The sequence below is a fragment of the Miniopterus schreibersii genome (assembly GCF_964146895.1).
Source record: "Miniopterus schreibersii genome assembly, chromosome: 2".
Taxonomy (NCBI): Eukaryota; Metazoa; Chordata; class Mammalia; order Chiroptera; family Miniopteridae; genus Miniopterus; species Miniopterus schreibersii.
In genome coordinates this window covers 108,227,566-108,243,413 of record NC_138102.1, presented here as the reverse complement: position 1 = coordinate 108,243,413, position 15,848 = coordinate 108,227,566, and the positions used below count along the sequence as shown (strand labels likewise).

General features: G+C 42.5%; 1 protein-coding gene across 9 annotated transcripts in view; it reads right to left on the bottom strand.

Moving 5' to 3' along the window:
• Positions 1-600: 600 nt before the first annotated feature.
• The window catches only part of DYRK4 (dual specificity tyrosine phosphorylation regulated kinase 4), a 45,410-nt gene continuing 30,162 nt past the window's right edge, over positions 601-15,848 (bottom strand). For 4 of the 9 annotated variants that reach the window (XM_081129257.1, XM_081129253.1, XM_081129258.1 and 1 more), the window contains 7 exons: positions 15,039-15,177; positions 12,929-13,010; positions 10,597-10,769; positions 8,158-8,218; positions 4,315-4,444; positions 1,662-1,837; positions 664-981 (listed from right to left, as the gene is read on the bottom strand). In XM_081129257.1, coding sequence (XP_080985383.1) covers positions 734-981; positions 1,662-1,837; positions 4,315-4,444; positions 8,158-8,218; positions 10,597-10,769; positions 12,929-13,010; positions 15,039-15,177 — 1,009 coding nt within the window. In that variant the 3' untranslated portion in view covers positions 664-733. Of the gene's footprint in view, positions 982-1,661; positions 1,838-4,314; positions 4,445-8,157; positions 8,219-10,596; positions 10,770-12,928; positions 13,011-15,038; positions 15,178-15,848 lie in introns of all 9 variants that reach the window. The other 5 variants (XM_081129255.1, XM_081129256.1, XM_081129259.1 and 2 more) reach the window with 5 other exon arrangements.

Below are 15,848 nucleotides of genomic sequence, written 5' to 3'. Positions count from 1 at the left end.
CTGGAGAAGCATCAGACCTGGTGCTGCCAGCACCAGCATCTTAGTGCGGGCTTGCGACCGGTCTGGAGGATCTCAATATCTCAGACAGAGTGATTGGTTTAAGACCAGTCATTTCTAAGACTTCCCTGCCAGCGAGGAAGACTGCATATTTTGATTGGATGATAATGGTCATCTTAACTTCTGGGCACAGCTTGTCTTGAGGATGAAGTTAAGCATAAAAAGAGGCAAGGCTAAGATGGAGTAGTCTGAGCCCTATGACCTTATTGGAATTCCTGCATCCTGCTGTGTCTGAAACTACACTTACCCTTTCCGATTCTCTAATTACATAAACCAATAAATGTCCTTTGTTATTTAATCTAGTTTGAATTCAGCTTCTGTCATTTTCAAACAAGAAGCCTGTCTTGGGCAAAAAAACTTAGGGTTCTATTAATGATGATATAATGGAGTATTTAACACCCCCCTCTACACACACAAACCCATATGTGCGCACACACGCACACACACACATACACCGTTTTATCTGGTTGAGGGCACAAGGAAGGATTGTAAATGCAAGGACATTCTTTCCCATCCCTCATATCAGGAATCATGCCAACTGGCCATGTGGATAGAGTTTTGTATTTTTAAAACAAACCTTTATGCATTAAAAACAACAATCTGAAGTATTGTACAATATAAGTGTGGTCTCTAATACAAATCATTGGTGAAAAGCAGGACACGCCCTCAGCAGAGGTCATACAATAGGTGGTAAAATGCTTGTGTTCTTGGGGGAGGAGTTCTTGCTTCTTTGCTCTGTGGGGGTCTTCAACTCCTCTGGCCTGACAGCTGCCTCTGGTTTACTGGAAGCTTCTGCTAGATGAGGCAGCTGGACAACTTCCGCTGCGTGCTGGTGAGAGCCCTGCTGAACACCTGAATTCCGAACCTGCTTAGTGGTGCCGTCTTTTATTTTGTCTATAGTCTCCTCTCTGATGGTCACATCTGCTGAAGGAGAAAGAAGACAAAAGAACATGTGTTCAAATGTGAATTATATTCTCTCTATTAACTGTCCATTAGCAGGGACATCCTGGATGTAGTGACATAAAAGCAACTCATTTATGAAGCACATTCTATGTGCCAGGCATTCTTCTAAGCACTTTATATTTACTAATTCATTTGACCCTTTCTCCACAACCATAGAAAACAGGCATTATTCTCGTCCTTGTAAGTGGAGAAACTGAGCTACAGAGAGGTAAGTAAATTGCCCAAGGGTCCATCCCTGGTAAATGGTAGGGCCTAAATTTAATTCCAGGCAACCTCACTCCAGTGACCATGTACATAACCGGTAAGCTATTTTCATATAAAAGATATTTGACTAATGCCATAATCTGATAAAGATTCAAAAGGTAATTTTGAGGGCTGCAGATAGGGACACAGTGAAAGAAAAGGAAAGGAAGAGAAAGGAAATTGAAGATTAAAAATGGAAAAATCTTAATAAGGGGCAAAAAGAGCTAGAACCAAGTTTTCTGAAAGCGAAATCCCAGAAGTAAGAAATGGCAGCGCAGTGTAGTGATGTATCCAGAGTAATTATTCAAGGCTGAGTTAGAGGAACTGGTGTGCAGTCCTCCAGGGATGCCTAACCCCTGGACTATGGGAAGGGGACTGGCCATTTGAGCGACCTGTACCTTTTGTACCCGAGTGATGATGCCCTTGACCTTTGTCCTTTCTTGCCTCACAGGGGAAAGGGAGATTGAGTTTCCTCAGGGTCTGGGGCTTGGGCAGTGGTTTGAGACTCCGTGACTCATGAATCCAAGCATGCTTGAGGGCCTGGTCAGGGGTCATGCGACGAGAAGGTTCCCATCTACACAACAACAAAGCCCAGCACGGATTATTGCTTTATTTTTTAAATAATGAAACATTTTCAAAGACGACAATAAAAAAACTAAATAAGGTATAATACAAATGGTTCACTTTTAAAGAACCCATTTAAGCTATGTTATAACTCAAAGATATTATAGAACAGAGATTATGACATAATTTTAAAGTACCTGGAAACAACTATTGGAAATAATCTCTTTTAGTAAATTTGTATGACAAACCAAGGAATGTAATAGAGCCTAAGTCTTCTAGAGTTCTAGAAATTTCCTTATAAGAAATATTATAGAAAATCTTAGCCAATGGGATTTTGGATTTGTAAATTAAGAAGACTGAAACAAAGAGATGCTTAATTTCAATTCCCGAACTACAGAATGTGGACCGACACATATATCACAAAGAATACTATAGACTGCTAGAATATTAAGATTACAGATTATAAAGGGACTTGGACACAATCCAGCCAAACTTCTAGTGCAGTAACAAAATACATATGACAGAACCCCTAACATGGAATCATCTTGCAGTCCTTGAGTCATTTTAGTGGCAAGGCACTAACTTACAGAACCACAATTTTTTTTTTTTAAACATATCTTTATTGATTTCAGAGAGAAGAAAGGAGGGGGAGAGAGAGAGAGAAACATCAATGATGAGAGAGTCATTGATCGGCTGCCTAGCCCGCAACCCGGGCATGTGCCCTGACCAGGAATCAAACCCCGATCTCCTGGACCCTAGGTCGATGCTCAACCGCTGAGCCACGCCTGGCCGGGCAGAACCACAATTTTTAAAAATGCCAATTCTTTAAAAGTTTTTCATTTTTATTAAGCCAAAATGCACTTCCTAGAAACTTTAAGCTCAGTAACTTTGACCTGGGCCCTATTAGTATCATATATTATGCTACCCCTCAGCACTATATGGATTGAGATAACTAATCCATCTTCTATATTATAATTCTGCAAGTATTTGAAAACACTTATACTACTACTGACTGTTGATCATATGATGGATGTAGTTACCGCCATCCTAGATAGGAAATTTCAGCTGTTGTCTAACTAATGACATCATGTTGGAAATAGCTTCTAAGTGCAGGTAGGTGGCATTATGTTCCCAGTTCTTTGTCAAATTAACTGTTGTTAAGCTACATTCACCCTCTCTTGAACTTCTGGAGTAGTCTATAAAACCTAGGCCAGGATTTTACATTCACCCTTGTTAAATTTGACTCAAAACTTTTAGCGTCTCATTCCAAGATTTGCTGATTAGCAGACTATGGAGTGATAAACAGGCCCCAGTAACTTGACTGCTTCTTGCAAGTTGTGAGCAATCAGCTCTTTGCACTAACAAAGAAAATATGTCTTTCTTGGTTCTGAGCTGTGTTTCTGTCATTTGTTATGAGTTCCTGTCATTTGTTAATGCACATTCATTCTACAGCCTTGGCAAGAGGCTGGTGTAGGTCGGGGGTAATGGGGGTAAAGGATCCTTCTCCATCTCCATTTCTTGGAGAAGTAGTATGATCTCCAAGATGGGAAAACTTTCAGCAGTACTTGATGTTTACCCTCTGAGCTAGTACTTAAATTCCAGAGTGCACAAATGCCAGAACATTTTGCTAAAACTACTCCACCCCCCTGGAAGAATGACAGAACATAAAGATATGATCTTTTACAAATAGGACTGCTCTCTGGGAGGGGCCTTAAGAATACCCCATTTTATACAAAACGAAACTGAGACCCAGAGAGAGACACCAACTTGCCAACTATCACACAGCTCATCTATTTGCCACTCGGTGCAGACAGACTGGCAAAACCTCTTTTAAAAATGACAGCAGCTTACATTTTCCATTCTAACTAGGCACGGTACTGGGTGGGTGCTTCATGTGCTGTTCTTTTCTAACTGTGACTTGACTGAAGTACAGGACCTAATTTCTAAGATTCAAAATATGCATGTAGAATTCTCAAAAGCTGTACATAATAAATGGTTTTAGTCACCCTTTCCCTTCCCTAAAGGATTTAGGCTCTAAACCTCAGCAGAATGGGGAGAGGCCCTGAACCCGTACAATGGGCGTGTGTGCAGTTACAACTGGCCTGTAGAGGAGGCTGGCTTCGGTTCATGAAGCAGAGGACATTTAGGACTTGCCTACAGCCTTGCGGCAGGCAGCTGGAAGCTAAGAAGAAGGCAAGCTCTACACACACTGTAATCCAGGGCAAGTCACTTAATCTCTTTGAGCCTCAGCTGTCGTGTCTCAAAGGGGAGTACATCATCTGCCCTGACAATCACACAGGAAGTGGGGAGAGCCGTCTGATGAGGCGACAGATGGGGAAGAGTTTTGTAGACTCTGAAGTTCTATGGTCAGCATTTATTATTGATTTTACAACTCTTTCCCAGCCCCAGACTTTCACCAGCAAAACATGTGGGAAAGTACAGTATTTAAAAAGAGAATCAGAGACAAAGACACCCCGACAAACTCACACCAAACACCTTCTGAGAAAGTCCAGGAAGCAGGAATCGTAGGTTTTCAGCACCATTGTGAGATCCTTGGAATCCGGGTGTCTTTTTCTTCCCATATTGTTGGTTATATTTTTAGGAAAACCTTTGGAATCTTTAGAGATACAATAGCCGGTGTTTAGTTCCAGGTGTAAATAGTCATTGGTCACATCAGAGCTGTTCACTCATCCATGCCCTCTCCATACAAACACACCCGCAGTCTCAGTGAGTCTGAAATAGCCACGTGTAGATTGTCCAATGAATGAAATTACCTTTTACAATTTTCCCTACTATTTAGTATGTTTTGAGCCTCCTCAAATCAATCGAATGGTTTAAATGGTTTAACATTAAGGTAAAATGATAATGATAATGATTAATAATAACAATAATAAATTTGAAATGACAGAAACATTCAGCTCTGAACAAAAAGGATATTGTGCATTCTCAGATTACCAATGCCCTTGACCCTTTCCCACTAACCCAGTAAAGAGAGAATTTGGGACATCATGGGGTACAACAAGAAAGTCATTTTAGGAGAATGATTTGCTTTCAGAGCCCATTTACAAACCACACAAGCAAATTATCCTCACTGCTACTTTGTAGTCACATCAAAAAACATTCATAATTGGAAATCAAACTTGATTGGTCCTTAAGACACAGCTTGAAATTACTTTCTTCAGTCATTTTCACCAATTACAGCCCCCACTAAATGTACGATTTGTCATGCCTGAAAAGAAGCCCTGAAGGCAACTCCAAAGGTTCTCCAAGGATGTTTTGTGAGATGCCATGAAGGTGAGACCACTCATTTGGACATCTGGATTCTGATGTATATGTTCAGAAAAGTTGGTCACTTATGCTCACAGCTTATAAATCTGCATGTAAATGAGTGGATACGTGTACACACACACACAATTTACACATTAAACTGAATTTTCACAAAACCTCAGTGGGGTTCATATAACAGACCTTCTGGGAGGTGCATCATATGCATTTCTATTACTTTTGTAATCAATGCAATTTGCAGGGCCTCCAAAAGAACATCTGCTCTTACAAAATTCCTGGCGGAGACCACAAATGTACATATGTGAACGTGTGTATTTACACACATGTATCTATATCTATGTAATTATATGGATAAGGGTTAGAGGCATAGGGTATAGATCTTGTGAATTCATACAAATTCCCACTTCCCTTTGACTGTGGCACCAGTGGCCCCACCCAAACCTTATCCTATATGTTGCTCTTTTTACAAATGACCAAAGAGGCGGCTTATAAATGACATAGCTCCTAAAGTCATCATTACATAATTTAATTACACAATTAATCTATTTGTACAAGGTTTTCTTACCCTTCTGATGTTCCCCATCTATTCTCCCCATCTCCTTCTTGCTCCCTGGAGCTCCTAAGTATCTTACTACTACCTTTGAGGCAACATCACTTTGCTACTAATTAGTGGCATTTACAAGGAGTGGCTGGGAGTTGAGGAGCTGTTGGCAACCCAAACCTGAGGAAGGGAGCCAAGAACTGAAGTGGGTACAGTGTTTCCCAAGCTCACTTTATCATAAGAATCAAAAAGAGCTGTTGTTAAAAACATAGACTCCTGAGTCCTATCTCAAACATACTATATCATAGGTTATACACAGGAGGATCATTGGAGTTAACATATTGCCAAGTACCAAAGTGATTCCTATAATCAGATAAAGTTTGGGAAGCTCCAAAGAGGATGCAGCTCCCAATAATATTCTTTCTTACGCAGGAAGTGAGGATACGTGGATGTTACTGCCAAAACTACATCACCATTCAAAAGCCTAGTGTTGATGGAAAAAAGCAGATGGGTATGCACATGTCTTGGGTACTCTCTCACAAAGATGCTTATATTCCTCTCCTTTCAGTCTCCACTCACATACTATCTCCTGAGTTTAGTGTTATAGTTAAGATGTGGCTCTTCCCACAATGTATTTGTCTAGCAGGAGGAAACACCAACATCGCTACTTTTCTTTCCCTAAATCTTTTGAAATTCAAAAGACCAGTCTGGAGTCAAAAGACCAGTTCCATTGCTCCATGTATAAGTTATAGCAGCCAGTCAGCCAGATTCTCTGCCTGCCATCAGACTGCCCTGGAAGAAGGTTTAGTTAGTGTGTGGGCACCGTGCTAAGGCTACCAGGACACTGACTCCACCCAGAGGCAAGGTCTTCAAAGCTCCAGCCATGGCTACAAGGTGATATTTAAAATATTTAATCATTGGAATGGCAGGGGACTGACCAGTCAGAATGGATGATGGCCTTGGCATTGAAGTAGGATCATGAGGGACCTCTACTTACCAGGCCTTAAACTTTGTTTCTTTTTTCTTTTTTTAAAAAATATATCTTTATTGATTTCAGAGAAAGGAAAGGAGGGGAAGAGAGAGATAGAAACATCAATGATGAGAGAGTCATTGATCTAGCCCGCAACCCGGGCATGTGCCCTGACCGGGAAGTGAACCCCGATCGCCTGGATCCCAGGTCGACACTCAACTGCTGAGCCACGCCCGGCCGGGCAAAACTTTTAGTTCTAAGTCATGGCAAGTTCAAGGAGTTCTAGAAGAGGAGCCAGGCAGCCTATGGCTGTGGCAGGGGCTTGAGGCTGTGGCATTTTACCAAATGGTACAGAAATAGTTCACATTTATCCATCACATGGCTGAACCAGTACATACGGACTGACCAACAACATGACTGAAACTCTTTGACCAGGAAGATCCCTCATGAGGATGTTTTTGACTCTCCTACTGATGGGGTAAGATGTGGAGAGAAATTATGCGATTTACCTTTCATTTAAGGCCACTCTTGGGTGAAAAATAAGAAGTGGGAGGGTTAGGAATGACTGGGATTCCACAGACAGTATGAGCCTGAGAACTAACTTAATGACAATGGTTGGTCAGAAATGCCGTCTCAGGTGTCATGGAGTCCTTGTCTGGGGAGTCCCCTGTCCTTCATTTCTGGCTTCGCTCCACTAGGCTGAGCTTTGGGCCACTATGGCGTTTTTCTACATGGGAATCCCTTAGATTCTTGTGGTACTTCAAGGGGATTTTGGACATGGAATTGACTTCATCTTTTTTATGCATAATGCCCTGGAAGCCCTGCCTCAGTTGGACTTTGTTGATCCGCCTATCTTGCACAGAACCACCTGAATAGAAAGTCAGAGGATCACACAGCTTAGGGCCTGGGAATTGTGATGAGGGGCATGAGACTGTGGATGAGACCTAACCCCACACACCCATACCCACAGCAAAACTGTTCTGACTCCCTTGCTCACCGTCTTATTCCAAAGTTGCAATGAACCTGGGACAGTAAGGTTCTGAAGGAATAAGAGAATTTCAGTAGAAAGGAATAATGCTCCATTAATAACAGAATGTAGCAATGAAACTTTCCACCAATCTTAAAAAGGACCTTCTGCTCTTTGACTTCCCAGCACAGTGCATAGTGTGAGGGGGCCACCTGCTTGGAGATGCGAGGAGAACTTATAGGAGAGGGTATAGTTACAATATTTAAGGTTTCAAGATCTACTGATAGATCTTCTGAGCAGAAACCTGATCATTTTCACAATCCTGCATATTTTCACTGTGGAGACCTCATTCCCAGTGTGACTCCCCCATCCACCTCCCTCATGCCATCTGGTACCACTTCTCAGCATCGTTTTACTTTTCTGAAAGAAACTCCTAATCATAGCTTGTCCTTTGGAGCGGGGCTGGGGAAGAGCACTAAGTGGGGGTTGGGGTATGGGAGATGTCTTCAAGGCCTGTGACACCTCATCAGCCACAATGGGATAAAGAGAGTAGACCTGGAGACTTACCAAAGAACATTTGTCTCCTGGAGCCCATCTGGATGAAGTGGGTTGGCGGCAGGCCCAGCACCTTCAACAAGTAAAATGCAGTTGCTTCACTCTTGTAGAGTCACACATACAAAGACCATTAGAGCTGAGGGAGACTTTGGTCAAACTCTGCCTCTACAGATAAGGACCCAGGGATATTGTGATAGAAGTCAGTAGCAGAGCAGCCCAGAGCCTGCGTCTTTTGGCTCCTAACCCCAGGCTGTTTCAGCATGCTGAGCATTAACACCGGTCAGGGAACTCTAAATAGGCATCGGCACCAACTAGAGGTAGGCACTCTGATGGTAGCCAGACCTCATTGTCAGAATGAATAAACCAGTATACATGCTCACATCCCCTGAACTAAGGACTGTCATATCCTGGCTCGGAGCACTGGGGTGGGAGGGAAGGAAGGGGAGATGGAAATAACCAGATGGGCATCAGATCACTATAGGACAAAAGACCTACCTGAGAAAAAAACAACTATAGCACCTACTTGTATACTTGTCCCCGCTGCAACCTATAGATTGCACAGAGATAGAGAAATCACAGGAGTCACCCTAAGCCCAGGGTCACCTACACTTGTAGCTGGGTTCCCAGCCATAGCCATGCAGACCCTGCCTTCCTGCCCCTCAGCCCCACTGACAGTGAGGTTAGGAGGAAACTGAATTTGGGGCAGGAAGAACCTCAAGCCGGACCCCATACTCCTTGGTGTTAAAAGCAGGAAGAGATCAGGGGCACTTTATTAAATCATCTACCATCAACCTTAGAAGCCATCTATGCTGATCCCTTCATTTTATAGAAGTCCAGAGCAGGAAAGTTGCCGAAGAGAAAGATCCAGGACTAAACTCCAGGTTTACTGATTCTCATGCCAGTGTTCATTTCAACATAACTATCATCTACAGCTATCATTACTTAACACTTTATTATTTTTTCTTTTTCTTTTTCTTTTTTTTAATATTTTTATTGATTTCAGAGAGAGGAAGGGAGAGGGAGAGAGAGACAGAAACATCAATGATGAGAGGCACTGATCGGCTGCCTCCTGCACGCACCCAACTGGGGATCAAGCCCGCAACCTGGGCATGTGCCTTGACCGGGAATCGAACCCTGATTGCCTGGATCCTAGGTCGATGCTCAACTGATGAGCCATGCCTGACTGGGCTATTTTTTCTTTTTAAAAAATACGTTTTTATTGACTTCAGAGAGAGGAAGGGAGAGGGAAAGAGAGAGTGAAACATCAATCAGCTGCCTCCTGCACGCCCCCTACTGGAGATCAAGACCGCAACTGAAGCATGCGCCCTGACAGAATCGAACCATGACCTCCTGGTTCATAGGTCGACACTCAAGCATTGAGCCACTGAGCCACTCCGGCCGGGCACTTTATTAGTCTCAACCACGAAATGAAACTATATTTAATAATTCTCAAGGGGGTGTGTGTGTCTCTGACCATCTGTAACTTTGAGACAGTCTAGAAAATAGAGATTTGGTAAGTAGAAAGAGATAGGTAGATGATAGATAGGTAGGTAGATAGATAGATGATTGATGATAGATAGATAGATAGATAGATAGATAGATAGATAGATAGATAGATAGATAGATGATAGATAACGATCCATTTTTGTTCACTGTCAAAATATCTTTGTTTACTGGAAAATTACTAAAATGTGACATTTTCTATTTCTTAGGGTTATTTTTCTCCTGTTTTATCTAATTTAGCTCCATAACAAGAGGCCTTTAAGTGAAAGAACAATAGGCATAATAAATGATCACACGATGTGCCTTTTTATCCGGAGATATTCTTCCCAGAAAGCTGAGATAATGAATGACTAATGACTGAACAGCACAAAAATTTTTTTTTAACAACACAGAGATTTTGATGGGTGTCATGTCACTCTGGTTTTAGACTCTTTTGAATATATTTGAAAAATTGGTATGACTGTTTTATTTTTAAATGTCACTTCACAATATGCTGAAAATTACATCTTTTGCAATTATTTACGGTAAAAATGTTAGATGTCGCCCGGCTGGGCATGGCTCAGCAGTTTCGGGGTTCGATTCCCGGTCAGGGCACATGCTCGGGTTTCGGACTCGATTCCCAGTCGGGGGTGTGTAGGAAGCAGCCGGTCAATGACTCTCTCATCATTGATGCTTCTATCTCTCTCTCTCCCTTTCCTTTCCTCTCTCTGAAATCAAAAAAGATATATTTTTTTAAAAAAGGAATGAGAACATTATAAAAAAAATGTTAGATGTCAACTTAAAAGTGTAAAGGGGGATACATACTTTCAAAAATACTTTTAGAGAACATCTATTCCAAAGCAGAAAAGGCTGCAGGCCGCTGCCCTACGGGGAGCCTGGTGCAGCCCAACCTTTGAGAGTGGGGGCGAGCTGTCGGGCGGCAGCTCAGCGGCGCCAGGCCCCCCTCACCTCCATGATGCAGGCCAGCTGCTCTACTTCATTCTCCCCCGGGAACAGAGGGTAGCCCGTGTGCAGCTCGGCCATGATGCAGCCCAGGCTCCACATGTCAATGGCCATGTTGTAGGGATGGCCCAGAATCACCTCTGGGGATCGGTAGAACCGGCTTTGGATGTAAGAGTACACTGCGAGCGAAAGAAAAAGAAACCTCATGTAGAAAACTTTCTCCTCCCCAGAGCATCCTTCTAGGGGACGCCTTCCCGGGTGAGGGTGAATAACCATGACTCCCCAACCTTCTCCCTCTGTGGGCTTTGCAGGGAGCCCAAAGTAAAACTGAGCAGCCCTCAGGAGTCACATCAGGTATCCTATCTCACCAAATCCTTACAGCAACCCGATTATTACAGAGGTGTCATTATTCTCACTTTATCGGTAAAGAACTCTTTCTCCATGGTTCTAGGAAAATAAATTTTAGTCTGCTAAGCTTCAAAAAAAGGAAACATAAGACTAATATAAAGCTAAGTTTCCAAACTGTCAGGTTCAGTTGGGGTAGACATCTTCTGAAAGTACTGTGATTTGGGAGGGGGGAGGCACATGAGAACTGAAAAGGAAGCACACAAAAGGCACAATTTTAAAATGTATATTCAATATATTGTGCATGTGTCGTGTAATATAAAGTGTGGAAAGGACGGCCCAGTGGCATCTCAGCAGATGAGGTTGTATGGAAGGTGATGTTACAGGGAGCCTAGATTGCATAGCTAAGGAGACTGAGGTTGGCGAAATGGGACATTTTAGTTGTTTGCATGTGCAGTTATTGGTGACTCCTTGGATGGGGTGGGGTAGGGGTCCTGTAACCCTTCTCTGTCATTTGACTTGGTTTTAGTAAGGATGTAATAATTCTGTGACTTAAAACAAAATAAAGATTTAATAAAAATGACTTTTATATCCTGCCTGCTTCCAAAAAGAATTTGAAAGACTTTGCAATCAAAGTATGTACAAGGTAGTTTTAAAAACTGGATTTAACAATACTTACATAATGCTTACTATGTGCCAGCCACTATTCTAAGTGTTTTATACAGATTAACTCCATCAATCCTTACAACAACCCTATGAAGCAGGCAACTGTTACTGTCCCCATTTTAAAATGAGAAAACTGAGGCATACAGGTATTAAATAAATGGTCAAGCTCACCCAGCTGTAAGTGGCAGAGCTGGGATTTGAACCTAGGCAGTACAAGTCTAGTATCTATACTCTATACTGTCTCACAGTTAAACAAAAGATAAAGGCAAATTTATAAAGGGGAAAAAGACTCTCAGAAACCAAGGATAAAATAATTACAAATTTGGTTTTGAGCATCCTGTCAGCCACAATAAATGATAACCGAGAGGTTACCCAGCTTTTCTGGCTGAGAAGAGTAAGCGCATGGGTTCTTTGTGAGAGACACAGTTTTCTAGCTGGAATTTCTCATGGGATCCATGAGAAGGTAAAGGACATATGTCTTCAAAAGTGGTGTTGCAGAATATTTGAAAACATCCATCTAACGACCATTTTTTTCAATCTCAGGAGGCTTCCTCTGCTACCCCTGCCACCATGAAGGCTGGTCCCAAAGCCCCTCTTTTGTGTGCTCTTAACATGGTCTGTATATATCTCTGATCATTGCACCTATCATGTTATCTTTTTATTTTTCTGTGTCTCCCATTGGACTATAAGCAACCTGAGGACAGGAAACATTCATTTCTTTGTTCCTGGTACCCAGGACAGTGACTTACACATAGCAGATACTCAATAAATATTTGTGGAATAGTACTTGTTGTCAACAGCAAACTTGATAAAAGCCAAAAGTAGAGATTTTTAAATCAAGTTCAGCAGTTTGTGCCAGTGTTCTCAGGGCTGTTTGCTGGATTCTCACTTGAAGAAAATGTAAAGCCCTAAGACAGTGAACCCCAAACTTCAAAATGGCTATGTGCAGACTCTTACGTACTTCCCCAGAAAATTAGATTTGGCACATTGGGGGTGAGGCCCTGGAAGCTATAATTTTTCAGAGGCCACAAGTGATTCTGATGCACATCTCGTTAGTTTTGGGACCCAATGCTCTTGGGTAATTCCAAATCCACAGAATATGAGATCTGCAAGGACTCTTGTGGTATTTGAATCCAACCTTCTCATTTCATAGAGGAGGAAATTTAGGCTCAGAGAAGTGAAGCACCTTATGCAAAATCATACAAGCAATTATTACAACTGAGCCCAGACTAGAACACAAGTGACCTCGTGTATGAAGCACTTGTTTCAGAAGGGAAAGAAATCTCAATAGGAAAATTCAGACAAAGAGGATCGGAATGGGGCTCACCTCTCTCGTGCTCATAACAGCTTGATCCAAAGTCAATAACTTTAACAGAGACTTGGCCCTTCTGGTATAACACTATATTTTCCTGAAGAGAAGAAGGACATATGTGACATTTTTATAATGTTGCCCTAGGCCCTCTATTGATCTAAATGTCTGTCATCCTCCAGCACCCAGCCCATGTGGACTCCTCCCGCACATTCTCCAAATCCCTTTGTTTTTACCTTCCTTTGACTTCCCATTTGACTTGTGGTCTGTGCCTCTTATTTGACCCAGTATTTGCTGCTTTGCAGTATTTCTTTTGCATATAATTTGTCCCTTTCCCCGTATAGATTATGGGTTTATTTTTATCTCCTTGGCACCTGGTCCTATGCCTTGCTTACATAAGGCCTTAGAAATATCACTGACAGAATTTGATGCATCCATTAAGTGCCTAATCAACACACAGTTATGACAGTAGAAGAGAGAAAAAACAACAGCAATGATCTGATTGGAGTTTATGATTCTTATGCTGACTTTGGGGGAAGTGTAAACCAGGAGTTCCAGTAGTGCCATGGATAAAGGGGCAGAGCTCCTGGGCTCTCCTCCGCAAGCATGAGACTATTCCACCTACGGCTGGAAGATTAAAGTACTAATCATGTTTTTAAGATGACTGATATCAGATGAATTGGTTATTATGAATATCAGATGAATCGATTGTTTACTGAGTCCCTTACCATTCTAGATATGGAATAGCAGGCCTGGTCCAAAACCTCTGGCACCACAAAGTAAGAAAATGCAAACTTAGTCCCCACTGCCTTTCCTAAAGAATATTTGTGTTAACTGAAAGAGTATGATCAGCAAGTCTTAAAAGAGTGAGAATTTCTAGTGTGTCTCTAGGCTAACAGAAAGGCTCCTTAGCTAGAGGGAACTGGCCTTCCCAGCTTATTGGCAGAACTCACTCTAAAGGGGGCATGGATGCATCAGGCCATCATAGCTCATTGATACTAACATTACGTTCCTAAGAATAACTCTGGTTCTTGAATTCACATTTGTCACTCCCCTGGTTATATGCATACGTCCCTGCTGGGAACACACATTCCAATTTCCTTGACCTCTTTCTCCAGGAAATCTATTACCTGATATTTTGGCTACCAGGTGTCTTGTGAATTTCCTTGGTGAGAGTTAGTCCCCTAAGTTCAAAGAGCATAGTTGTTGGGACCCTTTGAAGCTGCAAAGCTATTCTGAACTTGGATGTGCAGAATAAATCAGTGTGCCAGCATTGCGAGGCTCCTCCAGTTAGCCCTGAGACAGCATCTCTATTTAGACGATCATTAATTGTCAAAATATCCCCAATTTACCCAATGGATTACATCTTTTTTTCTTTTAGAAAATTAACCATTTTGGGGTGAGGAGAAAGGAATGAAGAAAAGTTAAGGGATATTTAAATATCTGTGAGAGTCAGGCTGATTTTGGAACCAGCTCCTGACCCTGCATTTTCACACTTTTACGCCTTTCTCTAGGTACCTCTCTGTATTCCTCACATTTGCAATCATTAACTCATCCAACAAGCATTTACCTACCTACGGCCTACCATTTCTATTGTCAGAGAGCATGCTAGCCCTGAGAATAAAATGGTGAGAAGGCATGGTTCCTGACCTTGAGAAAACTTGTAGTTCAGTGGCAGATATAAATAAACAATTCCTACAGAAAGCAATCAGTGCAGTAACAGCTAAGTACAGAACACTAGCAGGACTGAGGGAAGGGCACATTCATTTGGAGTAGAATTAGTCAGAGATTTGTTGTACCCTAGGACCAATTCAGAGTAGTGTGGATATAGTGAGGATTTAATACAGCAGAGATCCAGCCCCTGAATGACACATTTCTGCGCACCCTCACACCTTCCACAGGAAAGCCCTCAGACCTTCCTCTGCCTGAATGACACCGCATCTCTCCACTGCCCCCAAACCATCCCTTAGTCTTCACTGCATCTCAGTTGATTTACACGACCTACGACTGCTTGGCTTCCACCCTGGAGCCCTGGCCATGATGCTTTCTAGTTTCCACTGGGGAATGGAATGGGGCACCTTCTGAGAGTAGGAACCGGCTCCCCTAGAGGGGCAGAGGTTGTACTCACAGGCTTGAGATCGCAGTGAATGATTTTCTCTACATAAAGCATTTGCAAACACTTCAAAACAGAGAGGGTGAAGCGCCGAACTACTGACAGACTGAAGCCTTGAAAGCTATTACTCTTCATTAACTCATACAAGTTGATTCTGGGAAAGAGAGAAAGTGAAGTGCATCAGTGTAAAAAGTACAATGCTGAGTTGGAACCTACGAACAATCCTGTACCACCTGGTTTCCCTCTGGTAGTAGGCAAGCGTCAGACCAGGAGGCAGGGCTGTGTCCTATAAACTTGACTTTCCCATTGATTCATGGGGGCGCCAGGGCGATGCTCAACTGCGCTGGCCTCTCAGATGTGCCCTCATTTCTTATGTGACAAGGTCATTTAAGCACTTTATTATGCTGTGGGTGTTAAGAGGTTGCACCAAAATATTCATAGTTCTTCAGGCCCTTGGGAGGAATTCAGGAAGTCCACCAGTTACTCATGTGGGCAGCCGCTTCTGCCCAGGCCTAAAAAGTCTGTCTAAAGAGGTAAGGTTCACCCTGGCTGGTGTGGCTCAGTTAGCTGGGCATCGTCTGGTGCACTAAAAGGTTGCTGGTTCGATTGCTGGTCAGGGCACATGCCCGGGTTGTGGGCTCGATCCCTGGTAGGGGGTGTGCAGGAAGCAGCCGATTGATGTTTTGCTCTCACTTTGATGTTTTTCTCTTTTTCCCTTTACCTCCCTCTCTCTCTAAAAATCCATTTTTAAAATATCTTTAAAAATAAAAAAATAGCCCAGCTGGGCGTGGCTCAGCAGTTGAGCATCGACCTAGGGTCCAGGAG